This window comes from Erpetoichthys calabaricus, chromosome 18 (genome assembly GCF_900747795.2).
Source record: "Erpetoichthys calabaricus chromosome 18, fErpCal1.3, whole genome shotgun sequence".
NCBI classification, from domain to species: domain Eukaryota; kingdom Metazoa; phylum Chordata; class Cladistia; order Polypteriformes; family Polypteridae; genus Erpetoichthys; species Erpetoichthys calabaricus.
The window spans coordinates 3,083,704-3,109,100 of NC_041411.2; the positions used below are offsets into that span (position 1 = coordinate 3,083,704).

Consider the following 25,397-nt stretch of genomic DNA (forward strand, 5'->3'; position numbering starts at 1 on the left):
GAGCTTTGTAGGGCTGAATGGCTTAATGATAATTTGGAACAATTTTTTTCTGTTGGACAATTCTGCTTATACAACGCAGACTTCCTACTTACCACAACCCCTCCATTTACTGAATAGATAGATAGATAGATAGATTATTAATCCCAAGGGGAAACTCAATTCAAATTAGTTCAATTAATTAATTAAATTTAATTAGTTAAATTAATTCAAATCCAAATTTAAAATTCGAAAGTCTCTTGTTTGCTGTATTTCTTAACCATCCTGGAAAAAAGGTAAGTGTCTGCTTGTCTGTATATCGGAGTGCCTGTCCAGTTGCTATGTCTCTATCTTTCCAACAGATGGTGCATTACAGACATTTGTAGTAATAAAATCCATTTCATTTGTCATTCCAACAGATGTTGCATCACAAGTATTAACACTGCTTCAATGAATTCCATACCAGTTGGCATAACAGAGATAGGCATTCCAACAGATGGTGCATCACAAACGTGTGTAGTAACAAAATGCATTGAATGTGTCATTCCAACAAATGGCCCATCACAATCATCAACACTGCTTTTATGAATGCTATAAAAATTGGCGTAACAGAGACATATGCATTGGATTTTTTATTCCAATAGATGGCGAATCACAAACATTAACTCTGCTTTTACAAATACAATACAAATTGGCATAACAGAGACATATACATTGGACTTCACATTCCAACAGATGGCACATCAAACATTTGTAGTATTTCATTTTATTACTACAAATTCCATACCAGTTGGCATAACAGAGACATGGGCATTGGATTTTGCATTCCAACAGAATGCACATCACAAACATTCATAGTAATTCATTTTATTACTAGAAATGTTTGTGATGTACCACCTGTTGGAATGACAAATGCAAACCATTATTGCAAGGCATTACTAAATACATTCCAAAGGATGGTTCACTGCAATGTCTACATGGATTACTTTGATTTCAACCCGCCTTAGATGGGTAGCCCAACTAGTTCACCTTCATAAATAAATGTCTGTGTAGCCGTATGTCTGTGAGGTTGCCATGTCTCTCATTTCAACACACTGGTGCTTCGGAAACATTTGTAGTAATCCATTTTATTACTACAAATGTTTGTGACGTGCCGACTGTTGGAATGACGAATGCAATACATTTTAACATTACAAAATACATTCCAACAGATGGTGCACTGCAAACATTTACATTCAAGTCTACAACCATTACTTAGATTTCAACCTGTCATAGGTAGCACAGCTAGTTTTTATTATTTAGTCGAAATTTTATTCGTTCTTAAGTTGTAATCAGTCGCGATTCTTTATAGGGATGTCGCTTTGTCGCTCGCGGGCAGTACGCTGTTGCTCTGTCGCGTGTTGTATTTGTTCAGTTCGGCCAACGTTTTATGTTTTAAGCCTTTGTAACTCGTTTTGTCAGTCTTTATTCTGATTGGGCGGCTTTAGCGCGTGCATCTTAAAAAAATATCCGAAAGGCGTAGGAGTTTAGGAAGACGACTGGAGAAGTGAAGTTTTCCTTCGAGCAGAAAAAGGGATCAGCTGGCTTACATTTGCTGTCTGCCGCACGTAAGGGAAAAGCGCGTGTTAACAAAAACAACAAGGAGAGTGCGCGAGGGAGAGAAGGAGAGAAGGAGATTAGGACGAGGAAGGCGAAGGCAGATTAGGGGCCGCGAAATGAGGAGGAGCGGGTGAGCCGCATTCGAGGAGGCTCGGAGACGGCGCCTTATGTAGACGCATCCCCGGTTATAAAATGAGAAATAAATAAATACACAAATAAAAGATTCGCAAACAGCTCCCGCAAGGATAGCTCGTCCGCTGCGGGTCCCATTCGCGGAGACGCCAAAAGCCGCTCTCACTGAGCCCCATTACAATCATCATGTACAAGCGAACGCGCACGTCGACGGTATGTCACGCTATTTAAATGTCTAGGTGTCCCTAGTGTGTGATTGGTGTGGGTGTGGGTGTGTCCTGCGGTGGGCTGGCGCCCTGCCCGGGGTTTGTTTCCTGCCTTGCGCCCTGTGTTGGCTGGGATTGGCTCCAGCAGACCCCCGTGACCCTGTACTTAGGATATAGCTATCCTGGGGAAACAAGATTTTGAGATACTGCACCTCCTCAGGCCGTTTGTTGCTCCCTCGTCTGGAGAACACGGGGGACACAGACGGAAACTTGTGAATTGGCAATTCCACACAAACATTAGGAAGTTCTTTTAAACTCAGAAAACCACAGACACTTGGAATAAGCAACCAAGGAGGACTTTAGGGAAGTGACGTTATTTTAGAAGAATTCCGTGGAGAGGACTGAAGGACACTTGGGCTCCGGATTGTTCTAATGGACAGCACGATGCAGTCCTCTCAGAGAGTTGGAGGTGCTGGTCCTCCTCCCTGCTTCTTCACAAGTCCACTCGTGTAATAACTGTGCACGACCCAATAAACCTTTGTGCCATGAAGAGGTTTACTTTCACTTAAAATAACCGATTTTTATCAATCGTGCAGAGCTGCTTCAACTCCAGCTTAGGTCACAACTCAGCTTTCAAGATCTCACGTTTCAATTTTGATCTGCAACTCCTAAAAATCAGATTCTCCCCACCATTATGACCACCACCCTCAGGTAAAACTGGACGATAAATGCGGGACATGGTCACCATTGCACGGCCAGCCATAGGCCTGATATAATCAAACTTATCGCATGTCCATTCTGGACCAGTGCAGTCGTGACAGAGTCCTGGGTTCAAATGCCAGCCTGATCACAGGTAAAACACAATAATTCAATATATCCTCTAAATCCTGGAGGTGTTCCCATTGGGTTAGCTGGGCACCCTTGTAGTGGACTGCTGCCTACTGTGCGTTTGGTTCCCACCATGCAGCCAGTGATGCCAAGTCAAGTACCATAAGGCTATACAGAGGTGGGCCTGGCTGTGATTCTCAACTGCGCTGGGCCCATGAGGTGGCAGTGTGCCCCCAAGTCAGGTTGGGGGGGCATGCACTGGTACAATGCACTGCCACACACATCACACAAAAGAACACCTCATGATCCCAGTTGGCAACCCCCCAAAGCAGACACGCAGTCCAGTCCCACCCTCTATCTGCGGCACCCTGGTGTTACATGGGCGTCCCCTTGCCCTGGTCCAGTCACTCAGGTCCTCAACAAGGAGGATCACCCTCGGAGAATCGCGCCACATGGCGTAGTGCCGAAAGGTCATGTGACTCAGTCGGGATTTCCGTATGACAGTATTTTATTTTGCTCCTATTCTTACATTGCATTTTGTACGACAGCAGAAGAGGATCAGCACGTGACCCACTCATCCATCCAGCCCTCCGACTTACAGGGAAAACTCAGGGGTCGGTGGCAGGACTGGCACTCCAGCCATCATAAAAAAAACCTCCCACTGTTCAGGGTGGTGCTGAGGTGTCACCCGCTGTACCCAATCCGGGTGTAAAATCAGCACCTGCTCCCAACCTAGTCACAGGCGGGTGAAGGAGAGCCTGATGAAGAGGGGGGTCCCATGTGACTCAGGGGTCCTGGGTAATTCAGCCAGACGTAAATGAAGGGGACATTCCAGATGTCCCCAGAAAAGGACAGGATAATTAAGAAAATGTTCAGTAATACGCACCATACATCTCAGTACCCTTCTCCAGTGGAGGTCTCTCCATACCCCCCACTTTTTATACACTCGTAGTATAGAGGGGTTTTGGAGGGCTGAGATTTTTCAGATAAGGAAGACTAAAGTGTTTTTCTCCTGACTTATCGTTGTGCCAGAGAGTGGCGGCATATCACATGTTGATAAGGAAATGTACGTTAGAATGTAACGATACTCTGAATATGCGACAATAATGGCCAACCGTACAAAATCTCCTAAGCCTGCTTAATCCAAAGCAAGGTCACTGTGGGGCCCGGGGTCTATCCCAGCAAGCATAGGGCACAAAGCTGGAAGAACCCCCTGGAACAAGGTGCCAGTCCATCACACGGGGCATGTGACAATAATAAGGAGAAGCGGTAGGTAGGTGAGAACAGGAGAAGCCTTCAATAACAGGATCAGGATGCAACCAAATTTGAATGGAAGGACCAGCAGAAGAGTCGTTTAAACAGATGAGGGATTGTAAGAGGAAGATTGTCAAAGGCGCCCATTTGTTCCACAAAGACAATAAGCGAAAAATAAAGGAAATTACGTCAGGAAGCCACAGCAAGAAGCCGTCTATCACGATCTGTGAAACACGGGAATTAGAGTTGTGCCGCAAAGATCTTTAAGCCGTTGCTGAACTGAGGTGATGTACACAACTTCCAAGACTGCTCCCCAATGCAAAACGGTGACACAAAATGGTGGCATCCAGAAGTAAACAAAATAAACAACATTAATACACCTATGAACAAAGGAGAAAAATATGTACAAGGAAAAAAATAGCAACGCCTGCGGCTCAGTGGTCCTGCCAGTAAGATCTCTCGGCTCCGCTTCCCCCCTGGAAACTCTCGGCCGTCACTACTTCTGTCCTCACTCCAAGTACAATGGCTTCCTCACCCAGTCTTGAATATCCTTCACTTCTGTTGAGACTTTTTGTACCCTTGGGTACCCACTGGGCTCATTTCCTTGTGAAATATACCGTAGTTATCATTTGGGTCGTTGTGACGGCGCTACTGCCGATTCCAGGAGTGGGTGTGTCCTTAGAGGTTGTGGCCTGTCAATCACAATGCGACAGGATGAAAGGTCATCCATGGGTACGCGTCCCCAGCCAACTACAAGGATTCCAAAACCTTTCTGTAGCACTAGGGTGTCACACCGTGTTAGCCATTATGAATGTTGTGAGAAGTTCAGACTTCGATTTCATCTCGCGATTCTTGCCTAAGGTTAGGGTTAGGGTTAAGGGAGAGTCATTCTGCTGGTTCTGACCCTTGCTGTGGGTTTTTGGACTCCATCTTTGTGTTCCAGTCGCCCTCTGATGTCTCGTGCCTGCTGGTTAGAACACCCAGAGCCCCTTTGGAGCACCTCAGCAGTATTTCAAGGGTGGCAAGAGCCACGTCAGGCAAGCCGATTTGAGTTTTCGGTTTAATCAAACAAAGTTCCGGATTCTTGGTAGGAATACTTTAAATGACAAGGCGATCGAGAGACGTCACAACATAACATGAAACCGAATCAACAAAGCTCAGGATGGAAGCCGAAGGTGTGATACAGTGGGGGGGTTTCCTCACCAGACGCTAAAGTCAAGGAACAGAGGAAGAATTCATAACCAGAAGAAACTAATAAGAACGATCACCTAAGACGATCGAGGAAATCAGTCACAGTCACATTGATGATGTCACGCGTCACCGACTCCTGACCGTCTTGTCTGGTAGGTGAATAGCAGCAAGTCAACTACTGTATAAGAAAATAAAATGGAATCCTGGGTTTATCATCATTAAAAACTGTAATGTAAAAAAATTAAAAATAAATAATCGATATAATTAATGGATTCTTTTATCTTTGGGACCCTAAAAAATGTTTAAAAGATCAACGAACAGCCAATTCTTATTTATCACGGTACGGGAAAGTGTTGATTTTGCGCGTGCTGGTCGGACACGTGTTACGATGTCGTTTAATTTTTGCAAACCTTTGAAATGTTTTACTTTTTTTGACTTTTCCACCACCCATTAGGGGGTTTTCAACTATGACGATGATGTTTGTTACATTTGTATTTCATTTTGATGATGTTTTTGTACCATTTCATTGTTTTATGCATTCAGAGCCATGACCCATAGAGCGCGACATCATCGGGATTTAAAAATCAAGCTTTTCTTATCAGAGTCTGGATACAGAAAACGATGTGCATTTTGAAAAACTCGTATTTGTGCTCTCCTGATATGAAGAGCCTTCGATTGTTGGTATGGGACGCCCTGCAGTTACAAATGTTGCTGGCCTCCCAACTGAATCTTTCTCCCCGATCTCTTCATCTCCTGTTGCCTGTCTTCTCGTAGCAGAGCCGCACGCTAGTCCGATTTTCATTGCGTATGTTCTGCCAGTGAGAACACGCTGTATGGTCGAACCAGGTTAAGGACATAAAACCGTTAAATCAAGAAAACGGAAACACAAGCGGGAGTGACAAAAACCGACGTCACAAGGAGGTGCACGGAAAAGTCCCAACCGGAAATATCACGAAGAACATTTTTAACAAGGACGTTAGAGAAGGGCGGCTTTGAATCAGCAGCTAGGTGTTCCGTCTAAAAGACAGAACATTTGTATTTTGTAAAATATGGAGAGAAAGACAGAAATCAGGGACACGTAAGGATCAAAACTTAGGAATCAAACCGATTTCTCATCAGACAAATCCTGAAGTAGGAAAAAAATAAGCCTTAAACTGAAAAAAGCACTAAGAAACGATCCCAAGTATTTTCCACAAGCTTCTCCGGTCTCGGACACAACAGTGATGACATCACAAGTAGGACAACCACAGAGAATTCTGGGACCCATCGCCACCCTGACAGCCGTCAATGCCGTTGCCAGAATATAATGATGTCCACAAGAAAAAACAAAATGGCTTTGTGCCATAACGGCAGAAGTAAGTAACTTTCTCTGGAAGATTTGGAACACCAAAGAAAGGTCAAAAATGAATTCCTCGGATATTAAAACCCGATAAGTGACTCAGACATTACGGGGAGGAACCAGAAAAAACGAAACAAACCCAAATCGTTCACAGCACTCCCATGTGCCTGGAGCGGATCAAATTAACAAACTTGGGGGGGGGGGGGGGGGTGACAACCTCAGAGGACACGCCCCTTGGAATCCAGTAGGCCGTCCTAACGGTGACGAACAAACATGGCGGCAGTCATTAAAATACAAGACGGTGTGAAAAGCAATCCAAAAAACTATACAACTGGAAAAAGTAAATGGTAAAATGAGAAACCTTTCAAAGAGGATTCTAGAACTCTAAGTGTAAAATGATTAAATAAATGCACAAGAAATATTAATAAACAGGCAACTGTATGCATGACAATACTGTTACTGTTACTACAAGACGGACCTTGAAACACTTGCAGACCTCTCCTCTATGAACAGTCAGCTGGTCACAGCTCCCCCTAATGGAACCTGCTGTCACTGCAACCGCACAGAGTTTGGATCAGCATCTCTGAAACAATACAGGGGGGTTGCTCCACCCAAATGGGCAGCTTCTTGCTGTTATTATCTATTAACATCACTTACACACAAACAGTCTTTTGTAAGCAATATTAAAATTTTTAAACGTATAGGATAACAAACTTTTGTTTGTAAAGTGATTGTTTTACAATGATGAACGACCATTTCAAACATGTGTTGGAAAGTGAAGTGAGGTGGCATATGCCCACAATTTGTACCACTGTGTTTAAAAAGTATCAGTCAGTCATTTTCCAACCCGCTATATCCTAACACAGGGTCATGGGGGTCTGCTGGAGCCAATCCCAGCCAACACAGGGCACAAGGCAGGAACAAACCCCGGGCAGGGTGCCAGCCCACCGCAGGGCACACACACACCCCCAGAACAATTTAGAATCATCAATGCACCTAACCTGCATGTCTTGGACTGTGGGAGGAAACCAACGCAGACACGGGGAGAACATGCAAACTCCACGCAGGGAGGACCTGGGAAGCGAACCCTGGTCTCCTAACTGCGAGGCAGCAGCACTACCCACTGTGCCACCGCGCTGCCCTTAAAAAGTATCGCTTGTGAAAATATGATCAGATTTCCAAACATTCCAAAAATCTCCTGCTAAAAAGTTCCACCTTGAATTCCATGCTGCACCAAGACGTGAGGTAGTGCATTTTATGAACTGGAATATTCCAACAGGCCGCCTTGAGAAGTACGGATGCGTATGAATAAAGCAGACGCGTTTAAACTTGGGCGAGACTGGCAAAATATTCACTAAAGCCCATTGATCAAGGAGCAGGAGCCATCCATCACACAGACTCCCTCCCTGTGCCCGGCCAGTTTTTTATTATTATTATTTTTTTTTAATTGTGGTAGCCAAAGTCATGGATGGAGCCGACACTGAAGACACGACTGGGCCGCACTCTGCTTTAGTCTGAGGGTCTTGTCTCTGTAAAGAGCAAAAAAAAAAAAATGAATTTGTGTGTTTGAGAATTCTGTTATTCCGTTTTAATTAATTTCTGTAAAATATCTGAGGAGAAATCTATGGGATTGGCAGACCCCTTGGTTTCCCCTTTTCTTTTGTGGTAGAGCATGGGAAAGGCGCTACATAAATAAAATGTATTATTATTAGAATCTATGAAAAGATATGGAAGAAGATGATCCACTGTGGCAACCCCTAACGGGAGCAGCCAAAAGAAGAAGATTATTAGATTCTATGAAGAGTAATTTTTAATCATTTCTTATCCCGGTTTATAGTCGACTCTTCAAAGAATGATAGTAAAATTCCCTTTAGTTACTGTGATGCAGTATAACTTTTAAACATCTAAATCAAAAATGAGCACATTTAAAGTACAACGATATATCCATTTATATCCACACCCTTAAAAACAAAAGTGCCAAAGTGGTCCTTCAGAGCCATGCCACTGCCTCCCAATACAACCACCGACAAGAAGGTTCTAGAAGGACCACGAAGACCTGACCCTTAGTTTAATGGACTTCTGCTACAGAGTAACTCTCGCTCAATTCAGCTTTTCTACAACTGCCAGTATCCTGCCTACTACACGTTCATTTTTGAAAACCGTTCCAAAGAACCAAGTCGATATGTAAAGATGATTTCCCAGAATTAAATAATTCTCTTTCAAGCAATGGTTCCACCAGTCCAGTAAAGTGCCATTAAAGAACCAGTAAAGAATCGGGTGATCGTGCCACATAAATACAGACTGGGTGAGGAGCGCAGCGCAAAACGAGTCTGAAGGTCCATCCATCTTGTTAGTAGTTACGTGGTGTTTATGCAGTTACTATCTCCTGTTCTATCCTAGATCTGTCAATTAACTTAAAGATTAATTTATTTTAAGGGTAGGGAAAGTCATCTAAACAGGAGGAGATGCAAGGCAAGAACCAACTCTGAATGGGGTGCCAGTGCATTGTGGAACATGAAAACATACTGGACGGACTTTGAGTCACTCAGTCAACATCCATTGGAAATGTACTATAAAAATAAAATGTATTATTATTATTATCAGTCAGTCAGTTTCCAACCCTCTATATCCTCGGGGGTCTGCTGGAGCCAATCCCAGCCAACACAGGGTGCAAGGCAGGAAACAAACCTCAGCCCAAGGGCACGCAGGGCACACACACACCAAGCACACACTAGGGACAATTTAGAATCGCCAATGCACCTAACCTGCATGTTGTTGGACATCAGAGCACCCGGAGGGAACCCAGGCAGACACGGGGAGAACATGCAAACTCCACGCAGGGAGGACCGGGGAAGCGAACCCGGGTCTCCTAACTGCAAGGCAGCAGCGCTACTCACTGCGCCACCCCTCCATGTTCTTATAAAGGGTTTTTTTATGTTATTAACACATTCCAAATAATTACCAGTCAAAATCGACACAAGAATGTGACAATAAATTAATTTCTTCATTTTTGTTCTGCCTACTGACTATGAAGTGAGGCTGGGGGCTACTTTTAAACTGGATCTGGGACTTTTTCCAGCATCAGGACATAGGTCATCTGTAGGTTCAACACCTAATCGTGCATACAGACTCTGGTGCACTCCAGTCCACTCCCGGACTCATGAGCCGATGCCTCGCGATAGTCCCGTCATCTCGTGACCAAACTCTCGCTTTGGTGCGTGTGCGCACGCGCGCGCTCTTGCCTTAACAGTTCCGCTAACGCAGATCGCCCCAAACTTAGTTAGTTTTTGTATTATTTCGGTTGAAAACAAACTTTGCATTGTAAACTAAGAAGCGGGAGAGCATAAAAAATATATAAACATCTGCCGTGATGGCGTGATATGTCAGTCAGTCATTTTCTAACCCGCTTAGTCCTGAACAGGGTCGCGGGTTGGGGTTCTGTAGCCTATCACAGCTAGCATAGGACGCAAGGCAGGAAGAAATCCCTGGATGGTGACTGATGTGCGAGCCGCGGACACAACCGACAGGCCGAGGAGTCCCGAACCTCATCCCCCATTAAACCTCATTAGGGGAGTATTTGACCTGCTCGACTCGACTTAAATTGTACGAACTGGACGGTCCCGCTATCTCTCTTGGCGTGTCGTGTCAAGCGGATACCGTAATTAACGAAATAGGGGCGCCCGTAATGCGCTTACATTTTTCTAATTATCCCGCTGCTATGAATACGCTAAATTGACAAGTTGTTGTCGTTTGTTTGTATTGTTAATGGAAGGTCGATGCTGTAAGCTGGTGCTTTATTGAAAAATTGATTGAACTAACCTACTGTAAGGTGTGTCTTTATACATACAATAGATGTATATAAAATCTTTTACTTTCTTCTTTTGTTTCTTCTAAACTACGAAAATTTTTTAAAAAAAAGTGCTTACAGGCTTGTCGAGCTATAAAAGGTCGATGGCTTTGCGACTGCGGGTGCCAAGCATTTAATGGAAGGATCAACTTTCGCTGAATGTGGACTTTTAAAAGGAGCCCGCGCACGAATGGTGAAGGCTTTGAACTTCAGACCCCGAGGTTGTGGGTTCAAATCCTAGTGGTGACACTGTGTGACCCTGAGCAAGTCAATTCACCTGCCTCCGATTTAGGGGAACAAAAGAAAAAAAAGAAACGGAACCAGAGGTAAATCTCCATTGAATGTGCTTCTAAGTGCGTAACCAATCAGAGATTAGATGTGACAAAAGCGACTTAACTTTATATTTTTATGAGCTTCCGTAACTTTATAACTATAATAACGTTCCAAGTTCGAAGAATTAACAAAAAGTTCAACACAGAGCCCGCTGACACGCATTTCGTAATTTATGCGTGGATAAGTTAAACAGACACACACATTTATATATTAACACACGCACACAGAGAGGCACATGCGCACTTGCTTTCACAAACATTCTCCGCCACGCACGATTTTTTGGAGCACGTGACATGTTAGCATTTACAACATACACATAATAAAGGACAGAAGCCGGCGGGTTACATGGAAATCAACTCTTTAAGATTAGACACTTCTTGGTCAGAAAGAATTCGTGATGTGTCAGTGTGTTTGGGGGGGGGGGGGGGGGGGGGGGGGGGGGGGGGTAGTCGCATTTGTGTCATTGTAAAGGCTCATCCCCGTTTGTCAATTCTGTAGAATATATCTACTCAATCGCTGCCGGAGAATTCACAGTGACCTCTCTCGCCGAGACTTTCATTCTCTTCATTAGGAAACGAGGGTGCGCACTTTTAGGTGTTATACGTGTACAAAGCACGGTGCGGGCAATGGTGGGTCTCGGCAACACGTCAGACATTATTTTCTGAGGAAAATAGTTTGTGATTTAAAAAAAAAGTCACCATCAGTGTTTAAAATGCAGAATTTAACTAGAACTGATACACCTCGAGAAAATGTAAAAAAAACCCCAAAAAACTAACGCCCAAGGTAAGAAGAAATGTCTGGGCCATGTAGAGGGGTCTGCATATGGTGGGCGGGCTTCTTCTGACCGAGTTAGGGCTCTCCGGTGTCGGTTCCGATGCCTTCACTCGCGTGTCATCTCCACTCGCACGGCCAAGCAGCCCTCGGTTCTTCTAGAATTGTCTTTTATTTAACTCGAAATTCTCTGAAGAGTCTCCTCAATTTGTGTTTATTTGCTTTTCAGCCAGCGCGTCTTTAAATTGGAGCAGCCGAGCTTCTTAAATGTGCACCTTCCCCACAAACGACTGAACGACCGACTCGCTCTTCGCAGCGGATCCAAAGAAATTCGACTCGGCACCGCTACTCACGTTCTGACAACATTAACGGTACCGATACATCGGCCCTGACCCGAGGAAAAATACGTTTAGGAAGTAAGGCTGCCTGCTTCTGCTCGAGTCTCATTTATAAAAGTGGTAACCTCGTCTCTTTTGGAGCCTTTGAAATTAAAGATACTGGACCAAAAAAAAAAAAAGTGTACTGGTCATTAACACGGCGGACAGCATTACAACTGTTACGGTCACCTCAGCTCCAACCTAAGAAGGGAGTCGTTTGAAACGAAGAAACGCACAATAAGAAAGAAATCAGCAAGTCAACCCACAGAGCAGCGTCCACTTTATTAGTTACGAATCATTACTGAATTTCTCACAATATGAACCTTTGTAACAATACGTGCGGCTAGGACACAACTTTCGTGATCCGTTTTCCGTTATTTTTGAGTTTGAAAGAATTTGAACTTATTTAGAGTATGAAGATAAAAAATACATTATGTTGAAATTTAGAACAAAAATGACAGAATTCTGATTAGGAGTCGCCGCTTCAGTGTTTACGTCGCGAACAGAAATCCCAGCCCGCTTCACTCGGCGTGCGCCTTTTAGACGCGGCTTTGGTATCAAGGCTTCTCTTGTCTTTAACTTGTGCAAATGAGCTATGGCACGTCTGATGGTAAAAACCCATCGACCAGCAGACAAATGTACAATTGCTAATGATGCGCTAATTACAAAAGGAATTGGGAAAAGGAAAATATTTTTTTTCCTCATTACACCCAAAGATTGTCGACGGAAGATCTGAGAGCGCATTTTTAATTAAATTAATTCGTAACGTAATATGTCGATATTTTAGTTTTCTATCTGAACGTTTCACATACGTATACGTTCAAAATCAAGATCGTTACTCGGATAGACAGCTACCATGTGCGCAATTTTGCATTGTATATACAAATTTGCGATATACAGAAAGAAAGGCGCTATATGATTGATAGATAGATAGACAGATTATAGGAAAGGCACTATAAATGATAGATATTAGATAGATAGATACTTTATTAATCCCAAGGGGAAATTCACAAATTTTATTAATTTGCTCAGAAGAGCTAGGAACAAAATTCAGGCTAGTTACAAAAAACTATAGTCGTCAATATCATGTAATTTGACAGAAATTCACAAAAAAGAGGTAAATAGATAATAAAAAATAACGATAAATAACTACGATGCATTTGAACGACATTTTAAAATGTAATAGATCAAAGTTAGATAATATAAAAGAAAGATGAACAGTAAGCGTACATTATAAAAAGAAACTATGTAATCTAATAGGTAATATCATAGCAGATTTGCCAGGGTTAAATTATATTTTTTGGTGTTAACATTTAAACGTGTTTACATTGTTTTAATGTGCACACTTTGTTAATTTGACATCGACAATTTTGTTGTAATGATGAATGGCACATATGAAAGACATTTTAAAATCTAATATACAGGCAGCTTATATAATAAAAATTAAATAATAAAAGGTACATATAACCTAATAAACAGCTAATAGATATTATTTTTACTAAATACCCACATCTTTGTTAATCTACTTACAGAGGACTCCTGTTTATTTGTACTTTATTAGCATACCTAAAATTGTTATAATTCTTGTTATATGTAGATTTGTGACATTTTGTGTACAGCTGTAACCCTGAAATATTCTGCAGGATTAATAGAGTTTTTAATCAATCTAAAAGAATTACGAACAGTAAATTTAAAATTTGAACGGCACTATGTAATCTAAGAGATCGATTATACTAAAAATGATAAATAGTAATGTGAAAAGCAATACAATCTAATAGGTTAAATAAAAGAATGGTAAAAACAAAGGCACATTCGAAAGACACTATATAAAAGATAGATATGAAAGGCACTATATAATAGATAGATAGATGTGAAAGGCACTATATAATATAGGAGTGAAAGGCACGATAGATAGATAGATAGATAGATAGATAGATAGATAGATAGATAGATAGATAGATAGAAGTGAAAGGCGCTATATAATAGAGTCTGTAGAGAATTCAGTCATTGACGATACGTTAACACACACGCTCACACACAGGTCCGTTTCCCCGCCCGTGTTACAGATAATGATAATAACAGATACCTTTGACGTTCCCGTATGTAAAGAGCCCTTGGCAGTGTGCAGCTCCTCTCGGCTGAGGTGCCCCTTTTAAGTGCCCTCCTTAATGAGGCCATTAATTAATTGATTCTAATATCGTCGAGTGGTCTGCTGATGCTGAACGCGGTCGCAGTTCCGCCGCACATCGGGGTCGCCTCGGAGGAGAGAGGAGCGCAATGGCGATGCACGGGGGAGCCTGATGTTTTGAAACTGATCTTAATGTTTTATATTTCACAAACATTAACGGCCGAGAGGACGCCGCCTTTGTGTGTGTGATTCCAGAAGAGGTGGCTTTGTGACCTTAGTGGCCCGTTTGAACCGCGAGCTTATCATAAATAACGAAACCTTTACGAGCCGATCGGCGCTGCCTGCTGCTCTTCCTCGTGAGGTGAGGATGCTGCTGGACTTGCTCCAGAAAAATAAATATTTACAAAATTACTTTCACGAAATAAATGAAGTTGTTCCTAATGGCTTTCACGAACAAAAATTAAAACAGCAACATTTCCTGCACTCCATGTATTAAGATGAATTTATGCGCCCAATTTCATCATGTTGTCATAAATTACGCTTTCAATAAAATGCTTTTCAAACCTGAATATTTTGATTGATTAATTAGATTATAAAAATCCGCAAAAGAATGTGCGAAATTAAAATAATACGGAATGCACTCTCACAATTCAATCTCGTCCAACAAATGGAAAAAAAAAGTCGTCCGATTTGCCCGTAACTGTCGACACTCGGAGGCTTTATTGGTTGCGTTTGTTCCGCCTGGTTGAAATCAAAGGGGGGTTCGGCTTGTAATGGATGCTGTGAACGATTTAAATATACAATCTTCAATGCAGCCACTCATGTAAAAACTCGGAGTGACACGCTGGGTTTGTTTAAGATTAAAATTGACCCTTTATTGGCGGGTGGGGGGTGAGTGGGGGGCGGCTAATGCATCCTGGACAAATGTCTGCTCATCACGCGACTCGAACGTTGTCTGGATCGTCAGATTTTTGAAAATGCATTTGCACGACAAACAGCCGTCGGGGTCTCTGCCTCGATTCCTGTCCCAACGAAGGTGTCGGGCTTGTCGCTCCCGAGATGAACTCTTCTCCATTTTCAGGCGCTGCCGCAAATGTTTGCCCCCCTTTGACGTCCCGCGACTCGGGTGCGCGCTCCGAAGCGCAAAATAGCGTTATATATCATGTAGGCGTATGCTTTCAAATGTGTGAAGAGGCGCAGAAGAGCGAGCAATTAAAAATGCATTAATTCTTACAGACGTCGCAAGTCTACAGGGTGAAATTAAAATAAATCTCACATGCCCAGTGCGTGAAAATGTAAATGACCAGGAGCGGAGGACCTAGGGCTTCAGTTTGTCGGGGTGAGTTCTCCGCGCCCACCTTAGAACGAAAGAGTGGCTAATTTCGGTGTAAAAATGCAGAAACCGTTATCTTTTCCCCCCACCTAACTTTAATAGTACCAATTACATTCATATAGCGCCTTTTCAGGCTCCTACAATTAAGATAACGCTGCATGTCTTTGTTATAAATTGTGGGGTTTTCAGCTATTAAATGACCGGCGTTTTTAACTCCCCCTGAAAAGTGACGTTAACTACAAACGTGTCAAACATTTATGATTATTGCCAAACTAATATTCCACGACATCAACATATGAAGCGCTGCTGTGGCTCCATTTCTTGGATATTTTACATCAGAGGAGATTCTTTTCTAATTCATGCTGAAAATAAGAAGCACAAGGTGGCGATTTCATTTATTAAAGGGGGTCTCTGCCTGCGCAAAACATTAGTTTGTAAATAAAAATGTTTTAAAGCTACAAGCTCTGCGTTTTTTCCTAATAAAATAAGGCGACCGCATGTTTAATATTCTACTTTCTATACAAATATTTTACGACCCGTGCGCCAAACATGAGCTTCTGGAACTCGAATTGAATATTTGGTGTCTTTACTTTTCTGCCACTTAGGGAATAACATATTGTCGGCTCCTGTCATACTGCCCCTCTAATTTTGCCATTATTATTATCATCATTAATATTATTAATAGGAATGATGATTTTATTATTATTGATGATAATAATTATATCATCATTTTAATGACAACAATAATAAAAGACAATATTACATCAATAATAATAATAATTATTATTTAGTAGTAGTATATAGTGTCTTTTTGAAAATTCCCCTAATTTTGCCATCTTTTAACCATTCCGGCTTTAGCTTCTAATCCAAATTTGAAAAGTGCACGCGCAATCGGCCGCTTATCAATTTGTCCGAAAAAATCGGCAAACGAACGACTCTGCTGGAATAAAACGTTTCGTACACTCAAAGAACCGCTAAAAAAGCAGCGAGTTTCAATGCGTTCATTTACTTAAAGCGCAGGTTTTTATTTGTTGTGTTATCGGAACTCTCCCTAGACAATGGCGTGACAAGGGAGAAGGAGAAGGAGGAGGAGACGATGGCTTTCACGAGTGGTTCATCATTCTCGGAGTCCATTCCGAGCTGAAGAGGATCGAGTGCGAGGCACGTACCAGTCCTGGACGGGATACAAGCTCATTTTCCAGGCATTAAATAAAAAAACGGGTTACATCCCCGTCTCATTATTTAGTTAAACCTCCCCATTCCGCGCACCCACTGCCTCTTTACCAACAGATCATCATCTTTCCATTTTAATTTCCCCACGCAGGTCCCGCTTTATGTCCACAGTCGAATGTCTGTCGGGTTAACAATTACACGACTTCGCCATCCCCACGTTTGCTTCTCTCTTCATTCTTTGCCCGACGCTACGATTCAAAGCTCATTAAATGGACGGACTGAGTAAATCCCGACTACCGTAATTTCAGTGTTTAAAAGGCCATTGTTCATAAGGTGGCTTTTATTTCCCGTTCGTCTGGTGGAAGCCGAGTGCTCGTTGTGACAGCAGGTATCAGTTCTGAGAGGCGATACGGGCAGGCAGAGAGCGGACGCGGGGTTTGCCTGGCCGTCTTCATTAACGCCCCTAATGAAATGACTAACCAAACATTTGAATTCCCTTCTATTAGCAGCTACTTTGTCAGAGAGCTTGTCAGACCTCCCCTTCCATTTGGAAATGGAGTTCCCAAAAAACTTAATCCCGCGCATGTAGCTGCAACTACATAATGCATGACAAAAAAACGGGGAGGGACCGCGTGAACCTTTTCCAAATAAAAACTTATTCCCTTCGTCAACCAAACCCCCCCCCCCCCGCCCCCCTTTCCCCACCCCCAATCGTCCAACCCCCTTTTTTGTGTGTTTTGAGATTTAAGTTTGGTGATTTCCGACATGTTCACCTAATAGAAAAATAGTAATAATAGTAATAATAATAATAATAATAATACTATGGTTTCAGAATAAAATACATTATTTTGATTAGAAAAATAGAATTCGTCGCACGCACACATATTTTACATATCTAATAACATAAATGGAAACGTGAGTTGATAAATTTCAAATATTTGTTTGCAGACGCGCAATTCCGCCGAATTTTCCGTTCATGCTACACGCGCACTCGCCCTTAAATTGCAGTTGTTCTTTCTTCATTGATGTCGTGGCTCTTTTTGGATTCACTTTAAAATAAAAATAACGATAAAATAAAAAGTTGCCGAGTCATTCCCTCTCCTGCTTTTTCTTCTGTATGGCAAAGCCGCCCAGCAGCGCCCGTTAGAAAGCGGAGGTCGAGTCTGCGCGATTCCGTCCGTCACCGGCCGCCTGCGCCCAACCGAACACCCCGACGGGGCGGCAGTCCAGGGCCGTTTGCTCCTGTTGTTGTTCTTCTTGTTCGAGTTGCTCCTGCTTTTCTTTTGACTTTTTTTTTCTGATGCAGGCATATCGTTTTACAAAGAGCGGGGGATTTGGCTTTTGTACTTATGCAGAAAAGCCATTATCCCTCTAAATAGTATTCAGTTTTGCCTTGAATCTAAATAGACTTGACCTCCAGGTATGTCAACCGGGAAAGAAACTCCCAGGCTTTTTTTTTTTAAACTTGTTTTTTCATTGGTTCTTTTTTTTTTTTTAACTTGCTCCTGTATAGAAAGGAAACAATACAAGACAGTCGAAAGACCCCAAAATATAAAAGGAAATGGCCATACTTACTCCTTTTTCTAACCAGCGCCAAGGTTTAAAACTCTTAACCCCTCAACATTATGATGAGTTGTTTTCCAGTGTGCCAGGCGCTATGTTGGGGCCAATTTAGATGTACTATAAATTAAAGGGTTGCTATAGAGACTTGGTTTTCATTGGCCGACCAGGCCAGGACGTAGCCGGGGACGTCACTAAATCTGAATAAGGATGCGCGAATTACCAAAGGCAGCGTACACAAAGATGAGAAAGGGAACGGCATGAGGTGAGGCGAAAAAGTACCTTTCAATCCGCCCGAGCAGCCAGCACACGGGAACGCTGAGGAGATCCATCTTCATTGAGCGCATCATTCAGGGGAAGACGTTATCTCCGCTGCCTTTTCTGAGATAACCTCTGAGGACAAGGATGCGGGACTAAGAAGAACGGAATAACCTGCACATTTTCTGCGTCAGACCTTTTAGGATTGCGCCTCCTTAGAGAGAGAAGAGAGAAAAAGGAGGGACAGCACGGCCGAAACCGGGAGGTGGCACTCGGGCGTGTTCGGCCGTTCAGGTGCAACCGACACGTTTCTTCCAGGCAGTTTCCTGCTGTCAGAGGAGTGCTGGTGGCGGAAGGAGCAGGCAGCCCCTCCGATTATTTGTTTTTATTTTTGTGTCTTTTTGTTTTTCGCGTGTCTGCTTCCAGGACAGCAGGATAATGGTGCACTGTGCGGGCTGCGAGAGGCCCATCCTGGATCGCTTTTTATTGAACGTGTTGGACCGAGCCTGGCACGTGAAATGCGTCCAGTGCTGTGAATGCAAGTGCAATCTGACCGAGAAATGTTTCTCCAGAGACGGCAAGCTATACTGTAAAAATGACTTCTTCAGGTAAGGGAGCGGGCAAATCGTGCAGGTGACACGGAAGTGGGCGACCTTGGGGGGTTTTGAGGGGGGAAATGCCGCCGGAGAAACGCAGTGTCGGTGGAGGGCTTGACGAGACCGCGCTACCTGCAGAAACGGAGCTGGGGAAAGGTGGGGGGGTTGGGAGAAGGAGAAGAACCCATTTCACCATTAATGGCATCTGGGACAGCGAAACGAGCGAGCCTGATGGACTGAAGGGTCTCCTCTCGTGTGTCACATTTCTGCTTGAGGTGGACGGGCGCCTTTCCTTCTCAGCTCTGGCCAGTTCTCCATCCCAGTGTGCAAAAACCGTCCTTTTACATTTCTGTGGTCATATTAGGATGAAATGGGAGCAATACTCGAATCACTTTAATGAGCCTCTGATTCGGTTTTCGGTGTTTATATCTTTAAAAGGCAAAATTGCCAGCGTTAAATGCTCTCTTATGATATGGATAAAGTGTTTCCCTACTTTAAGTGCTCATTTCGCACTGCCGATTGTGTTTGTTTGGCTTTAACACATGTCAAGATGGCAAGCACTTGGAAGATATTCATATCCGACTTGAATTCGAACGCCACCAGACTTGTTCTGTTAAACCCGTCGTTTGAATCATTCGAGTATCCCTATTTTGGGTACCCTAAATAACGAGTTAAAACGCATTGTGTGTTTGCGAATTTGAAAATAAAAAAAGTATATAAAAACAGGACTCGTCGAAGAATCGGGTGCGCACATTTCTTAACTGCTCGCCATTTCGTGACATCCAAGCGGCACAAGACACATTTTTAAAACCCGGGTTGAGGGATTCTCTTTAGGGCCTGTCATGGTGGGGGTTTCACATGCAAATCCCACCTTGGGCGAATTCGCAATGAAAAGTGCGGCTGATGTGTGTTTACAGGCCTGCATTTGTACAGTCAATGGGCCTGGTGCGTTAGGCCACTGATTTGTAAATGCAAAAAAAGAAAGAAAGAAAAAAGGTGTTGATGGTTTGGCCTCCACTCCGCTCACTCGAGGAGCTGCGATTCTTTTAAACACCTCTAATGATTTTTTAAACTGCAGATGAGTCAATTATGCCCCCAGGTTAAGACACACATGACTTATGACCCCTAATGACTTTACTAAATCAACGTCATTCACTTCCACCTCCAGACAGTAGAAGAAAGGTGCCGTTTTCTGTTCAAGTTGATCAAATATAAAGAAAGAAATTATCAAAGGTAAAGACAACTCGTTAGGTTAAGGAAAGGAAACAAGACCCCAATGTATTCAAGAGACCGGCCATACTGTTGTTTAAAACTCTTGAAATGCCCCCCGTTGGATTTTACATTTTAATATTTTTAATGACACATACTGAATGGAGTAATATACGTTAATAGCACAAAAATAAAAATGTTGCAAAAATTAAATCAATTCACTGTGAGCCAACAAAAAGGTTCGTGAAGTCAATTTGCATCGACTGGTTTTCATATTCCAGCGCTCGTTGTACTTTTGACACCATTCTTATCAGTTCTGCTATTTTATAGACACACGTCCGTATAGTCAAGTGGTGGCCGTTCTGATCCGGAGAGAATGTGAACTCGTCCTGGACTGCGGTGTCGTTCTGCCGTTGTTGTACGGCTCCCTCCTGCTCGGGTTTTATTACTATTATTATTATTATTATTATTTATTGTCACCTTGTTCTCGGATGCTTTGGATGCTCGCACGTTCCAAATCATTTTCATTTGAGATATAACTTGTTTTGCAAGTCACCTTGGATTAAAGTGGCTGCTAAATAAATTATTAAAGTCGTAAGCTGTGCTGATATTTCCAAATTGACATTCATTTACACAATTCGATAAAATCTGCAATGGGCGTCGGGAATGCTGCTATAAGCAATGCTCGCTTGTTGTTTTCTAATCCACGTTATCAAATTCACATTCACGTCCATGTGGGCCCACTGAGAAAGCTCACAATATTTTAAAACACATTTAAAATAAATCTAAGAAAACTCACAATCTTTCAATACACAACAAAACATTAGAAACGGTAAGAAAGATGACATTTTTTTCAATACACTTTAAAACAATCGGGGAAAAGCTCACAGTTTGTCAATACACAATGAAACATTAAAAAAAAAACAATGGGAAACACAGGGCAATTTTTCAATACACAATAAAATAAAGAAAAAAAAAGCCTTCCGTTACTAAAGCCGATTCGAGGGGTTTTTATTTTTTCGCCGAGAAACCGAAGACTTGAAGCGTCACATTAACGCCAAACAAACTCCTCAGCCGATTTTTGTAAACCTGCGTGTAAGAAAAGGAATTTATTTTCCAAAGCCCCTCACAAAAGAAGCGGAGCGGGCTTTTTCTTTTTCTCTTTTTTTTTCCGCTGCAAACACTAAACGGGCTATTTTGCGAGGTGCAGACAATTTAAATGTAAATTCGAAACCTCTCCAGGCCTTCTTTAGCTCGACAGCCCAGTGAAAATAACAGCTCTAATCTGCCAGCCAGTTGCTAATATGCGCTCTTTGGTGGAAGAGGGAAAATACCATTTTATAATTATCATGCTCAGATAATTGTTTTAATCATATTATTTTGTTAATTAAGCCGCGGATGATGTCTATAATTTGGCAGGATTACTTATTCTGTTTTGTTTGTGTTTGTTTTGTTGATTCCACCCCCTCGCTTTTCCATTTTAGGCGATTTGGTACGAAATGCGCCGGCTGCTCCCAGGGTATCTCGCCGAGTGACCTGGTGCGGAAGGCGCGCAGCAAAGTCTTTCACCTCAACTGCTTCACCTGCATGGTGTGCAACAAGCAGCTGTCCACCGGCGAGGAGCTCTACATCATCGACGAGAACAAGTTCGTGTGTAAAGAAGATTACTTGAACGCCACCACCATTAAAGAAGTCAATTTAAATTCAGGTAAGGGGCCGGCCTCGTGGCGGGCTGATGCGGGGCGGCGCGGCGACTTTACGGTTACCTGCCACGCGTTTAGGCAGCCCGAGCGCGCGTTCGTTCTAATATTGAGGTTCAAATAAAATCAGACATTTAAGTCTCATTACATAGTCGCTTTTCGGTTTGGACAATAATGGCACCGCATCTTTTACTAATATGAAAATCTACAACCTGACATTTCAAGAATTCTGTCCGAGTACAGGAGCCCAGTGTTCACAACACGCAAGGCCGGCTTGAGTTAATAAGAAATTCACATCAGGAAAGACATCAGCTGTGAAATCGGCTTCAGAACGCTTTGCACACAGTTTGTCAATAAACTGACATTTTATTTGCATTAAAATCAGGAGTCTGGATCGGCAAGGGGGATTGAAACATGAGGGGTCCTTTCATCCGAGATGTGTCGACCAGCCTCAACCGCGTCTCTCTTACGTTTTGGCCCACAATATTAGGATAAAGAGCGGAATAATGAAAGAGGGGACTTGGACTCGTGCGCTCGGGGTCTGCTTGAGCGTCATGTCAATGCTTGAAATAAACGGACTCCCACTCTATCTATGTATAAAAATATACACAAATATACACAATTATATAAACTATATATATATATATATTATATAAACTATAATATATATATATATATATATATATATATATATATATACATACACACACACACATATATAGATGTGCGGATATAGATACATATAATCTATAATTCTATATAAATAGATTTATGGATATAGTAGATATAGGTACACTTCACATCCTGTTTACACATTTTATATAATACACACACACATACATATATATACATACACATACATATACACAAATATACACACATTGTATATATACAAACACACACAGAAACTAATACAAAATGGAAAATAAAAAAATTAAATGAACGTTTGCATATATAATAGAAGCATACATTATATTAGCGATTTTAAGTTATATTATACATCAAGGTTCGACAATGACCTTATACTCGCACACCTACACATTCCATCATATAAAATAGAAATTGAAACAAAATTAAAAAGTTTCTTTATATTATAATCGCGGCACAAAAATGACCTTATCAATCTAATCAAACAGCGTGGCCCAGTGCTTGAGGCTGTGGGGACAAATCCCCTACGGACACAGTGCGACCCTGAGCGAGTCACTTCACCTGCCTGGGTTCTAATTACAAAAGGAAGAAAATGAAAGAAATGTATCTAATTGCATCTCTTAAATGTTATTAGTTGAAAGGTGTCAGCCAAATAATAATAATAATAATAATAAAATACACCTCCATTTTTTAAAAGTAAAGGTGCCACAGTGGTTCTGCAGAGCAGTGCCATAGAAGAACCATTTTTGGTTGCCAGAAGAAACAAACACTTGCAAAAGAAATGGCACCAATAGTTTCACAAATGTTGCCTTTTATTAAAGTGTTACCCAATGAATTTTTGAATACCAAAAAAAAAAAAAAAAGTGGTTTCAGGAAGAACCTTAGCTAATAAAATCGATTATAACATATTTATGAAATGCCAATGCGTTTATACTCTTGCTACATACAATAAGGCTAAGTTTAGGATTTCTTAAACTGTTCTTATCCTGTGAGGAAGAATAAGATTTCTGTTTGGTCGGCTTATTGGGAACCTCTTCATTGCGCAAGGATCCAATTTCATATGCAGAGAGTCCTCCTCAGAATAAAAATGGTTCTTTAATCAAGCAATGGTTACACGAGGAACAACCCAGTAGAGTGCCATTAAAAACCTTTATTTTTAAGAGAGTGTGTGTGTGTGTGTATATATATATATATATATATATATATGTGTGTGTGTGTGTGTATACATATACACAAACACCGACAAAAACATTCGCAAACACCTACAGACACATACATACTGTATATACACTCACACACAAATTATATATTCACATACTCATGCACACAAATTTTCATTGAATTGTGGGGCTGATTCTTTGAATACGATAGACGTGTCTGCTAATAAATCCTTGTCACCCCCCAATCCGAGGCTTTTTCTCAAGGCTGCTGGGCGGCAGTATTTGCTGATTGCGCGTGTTTACTCAGCGCTGTGACCAGCGGTCACTTTGCGCTGATACAATACGGGAGACGAATTCGCGTGCTTATTATATCGCAGGCATTATTTTATTTTTTGCTGCCTTTAACCCCCCCCCCCCCCCCCCCAATCATTTTTTTATTCGCCGGTGTGTCGCACAGTTTGAACCACAGGTGGAGTTGGCATCTCCTGCCCGCCTGTGTCTCTCAGCGGGCTCTCCCTACGACCCCTCGAGACAGCCCACTGACTACACACGTCGCTGTGTCATTTTTTTTGCCGGCATTGATCGGCTCCTCAAATGGATTTTAGATGTGGCGATATCCAGACACGTGACAGTTCCCCGAGCTCGAGTGCTGCTGCTTAAGGCAATAATGTTTGCAGACAAAACACCGTTAAATTACTCATTCATTGATCTTTTTAACACTAACGTCGCTTAATGTTTACAAAGAGAGAGAGCGAGCGAGCGAGAGCGCGTGCGCGCGCGTGTGTCCGTGTGTGTTTGTGGGTCCCGTGTCATAAACTGGCGCTGTGTGATCTTCAGTGCCCCGCTCCAGTCTCGGTTCCTTTTCAGGACTTCACATGCTTTGCTTTATACACTAGAATCGCGCGGCTTTATAATAATGGAGCGCAAACAAACTTCAGTTCGGGTAAAACAACCACGTTAAGTGTTTGCCCCCATTTCATGTTTATTTACTTATTTATATGTATTTAAATGTGTATTTTTTAACTTTTATCTTTGTTCAATGTTGGGTTTACTTACTCGATTTCTACTTTTTTATTGCTTCTATTCTTCGCGTAACTCTTCTTGTCGACACTTAATAAATAAATAAATAAATAAATAAATAAAAGGCGACGCCATTTTTGGCTCCCACAAGAACCATCCAGATGAACTTTTCAGAAAGACCCTTTATTTATTTAGATTAATAACCGGCTCCCTAAATAGCCATGAATTGATGATAACCGATGTGTGAAATAGCAATGCAGGGGGCTCCTTCTCTTTCGTTATTGTAATAATATTTGTGAACTATTATGTATGGCAATGTACATAGTAATAGTGGATTCAAAACGACCCCTTCATTTTCCAAAACTTTATTGTAGATGTAATTTTAAATAGATAATTGTGCTAGAGTCGCCCATCAGTCTACATTCAATAAAAATCAATCAACTTTATTTAAAGTACATAATCACCGTGCTGCGTGGTCCCAATAAAATGTACAAACAGGAAGAATACACGGGACATAGGACAAGATGTAAGCAAACCTAGACTAACATACCAAAAATTGCAAATTTAATAAACATGATAAACGGAAATCAGAGTGTGCCAGGTGGAATCAAAAGTATTTCTTCAAGACGGGTCCATTTTTAGTTCCCGTGTGAAGGTTCCAGAACTTTTATTTATGAACAGATTCTGCAGATGGCAGTGAATAGATCACGTGGGTTCTACAATTTTATAGGATTTTTGCTACACGAGGCCGGTTCAGTT

The 25,397-nt window shown here is 42.0% G+C and overlaps 1 protein-coding gene across 1 annotated transcript in view; it reads left to right on the top strand.

The window, feature by feature from the left end:
• The first annotated feature begins 17,535 nt into the window (after positions 1–17,535).
• lhx5 (LIM homeobox 5) overlaps positions 17,536–25,397 on the top strand; it is a 36,575-nt gene continuing 28,713 nt past the window's right edge. The window contains exons 1-2 of the mRNA XM_028824967.2: positions 17,536–18,913; positions 21,595–21,818. Coding sequence (XP_028680800.1) covers positions 18,744–18,913; positions 21,595–21,818 — 394 coding nt within the window. The 5' untranslated portion in view covers positions 17,536–18,743. The remainder of the gene's footprint in view (positions 18,914–21,594; positions 21,819–25,397) is intronic.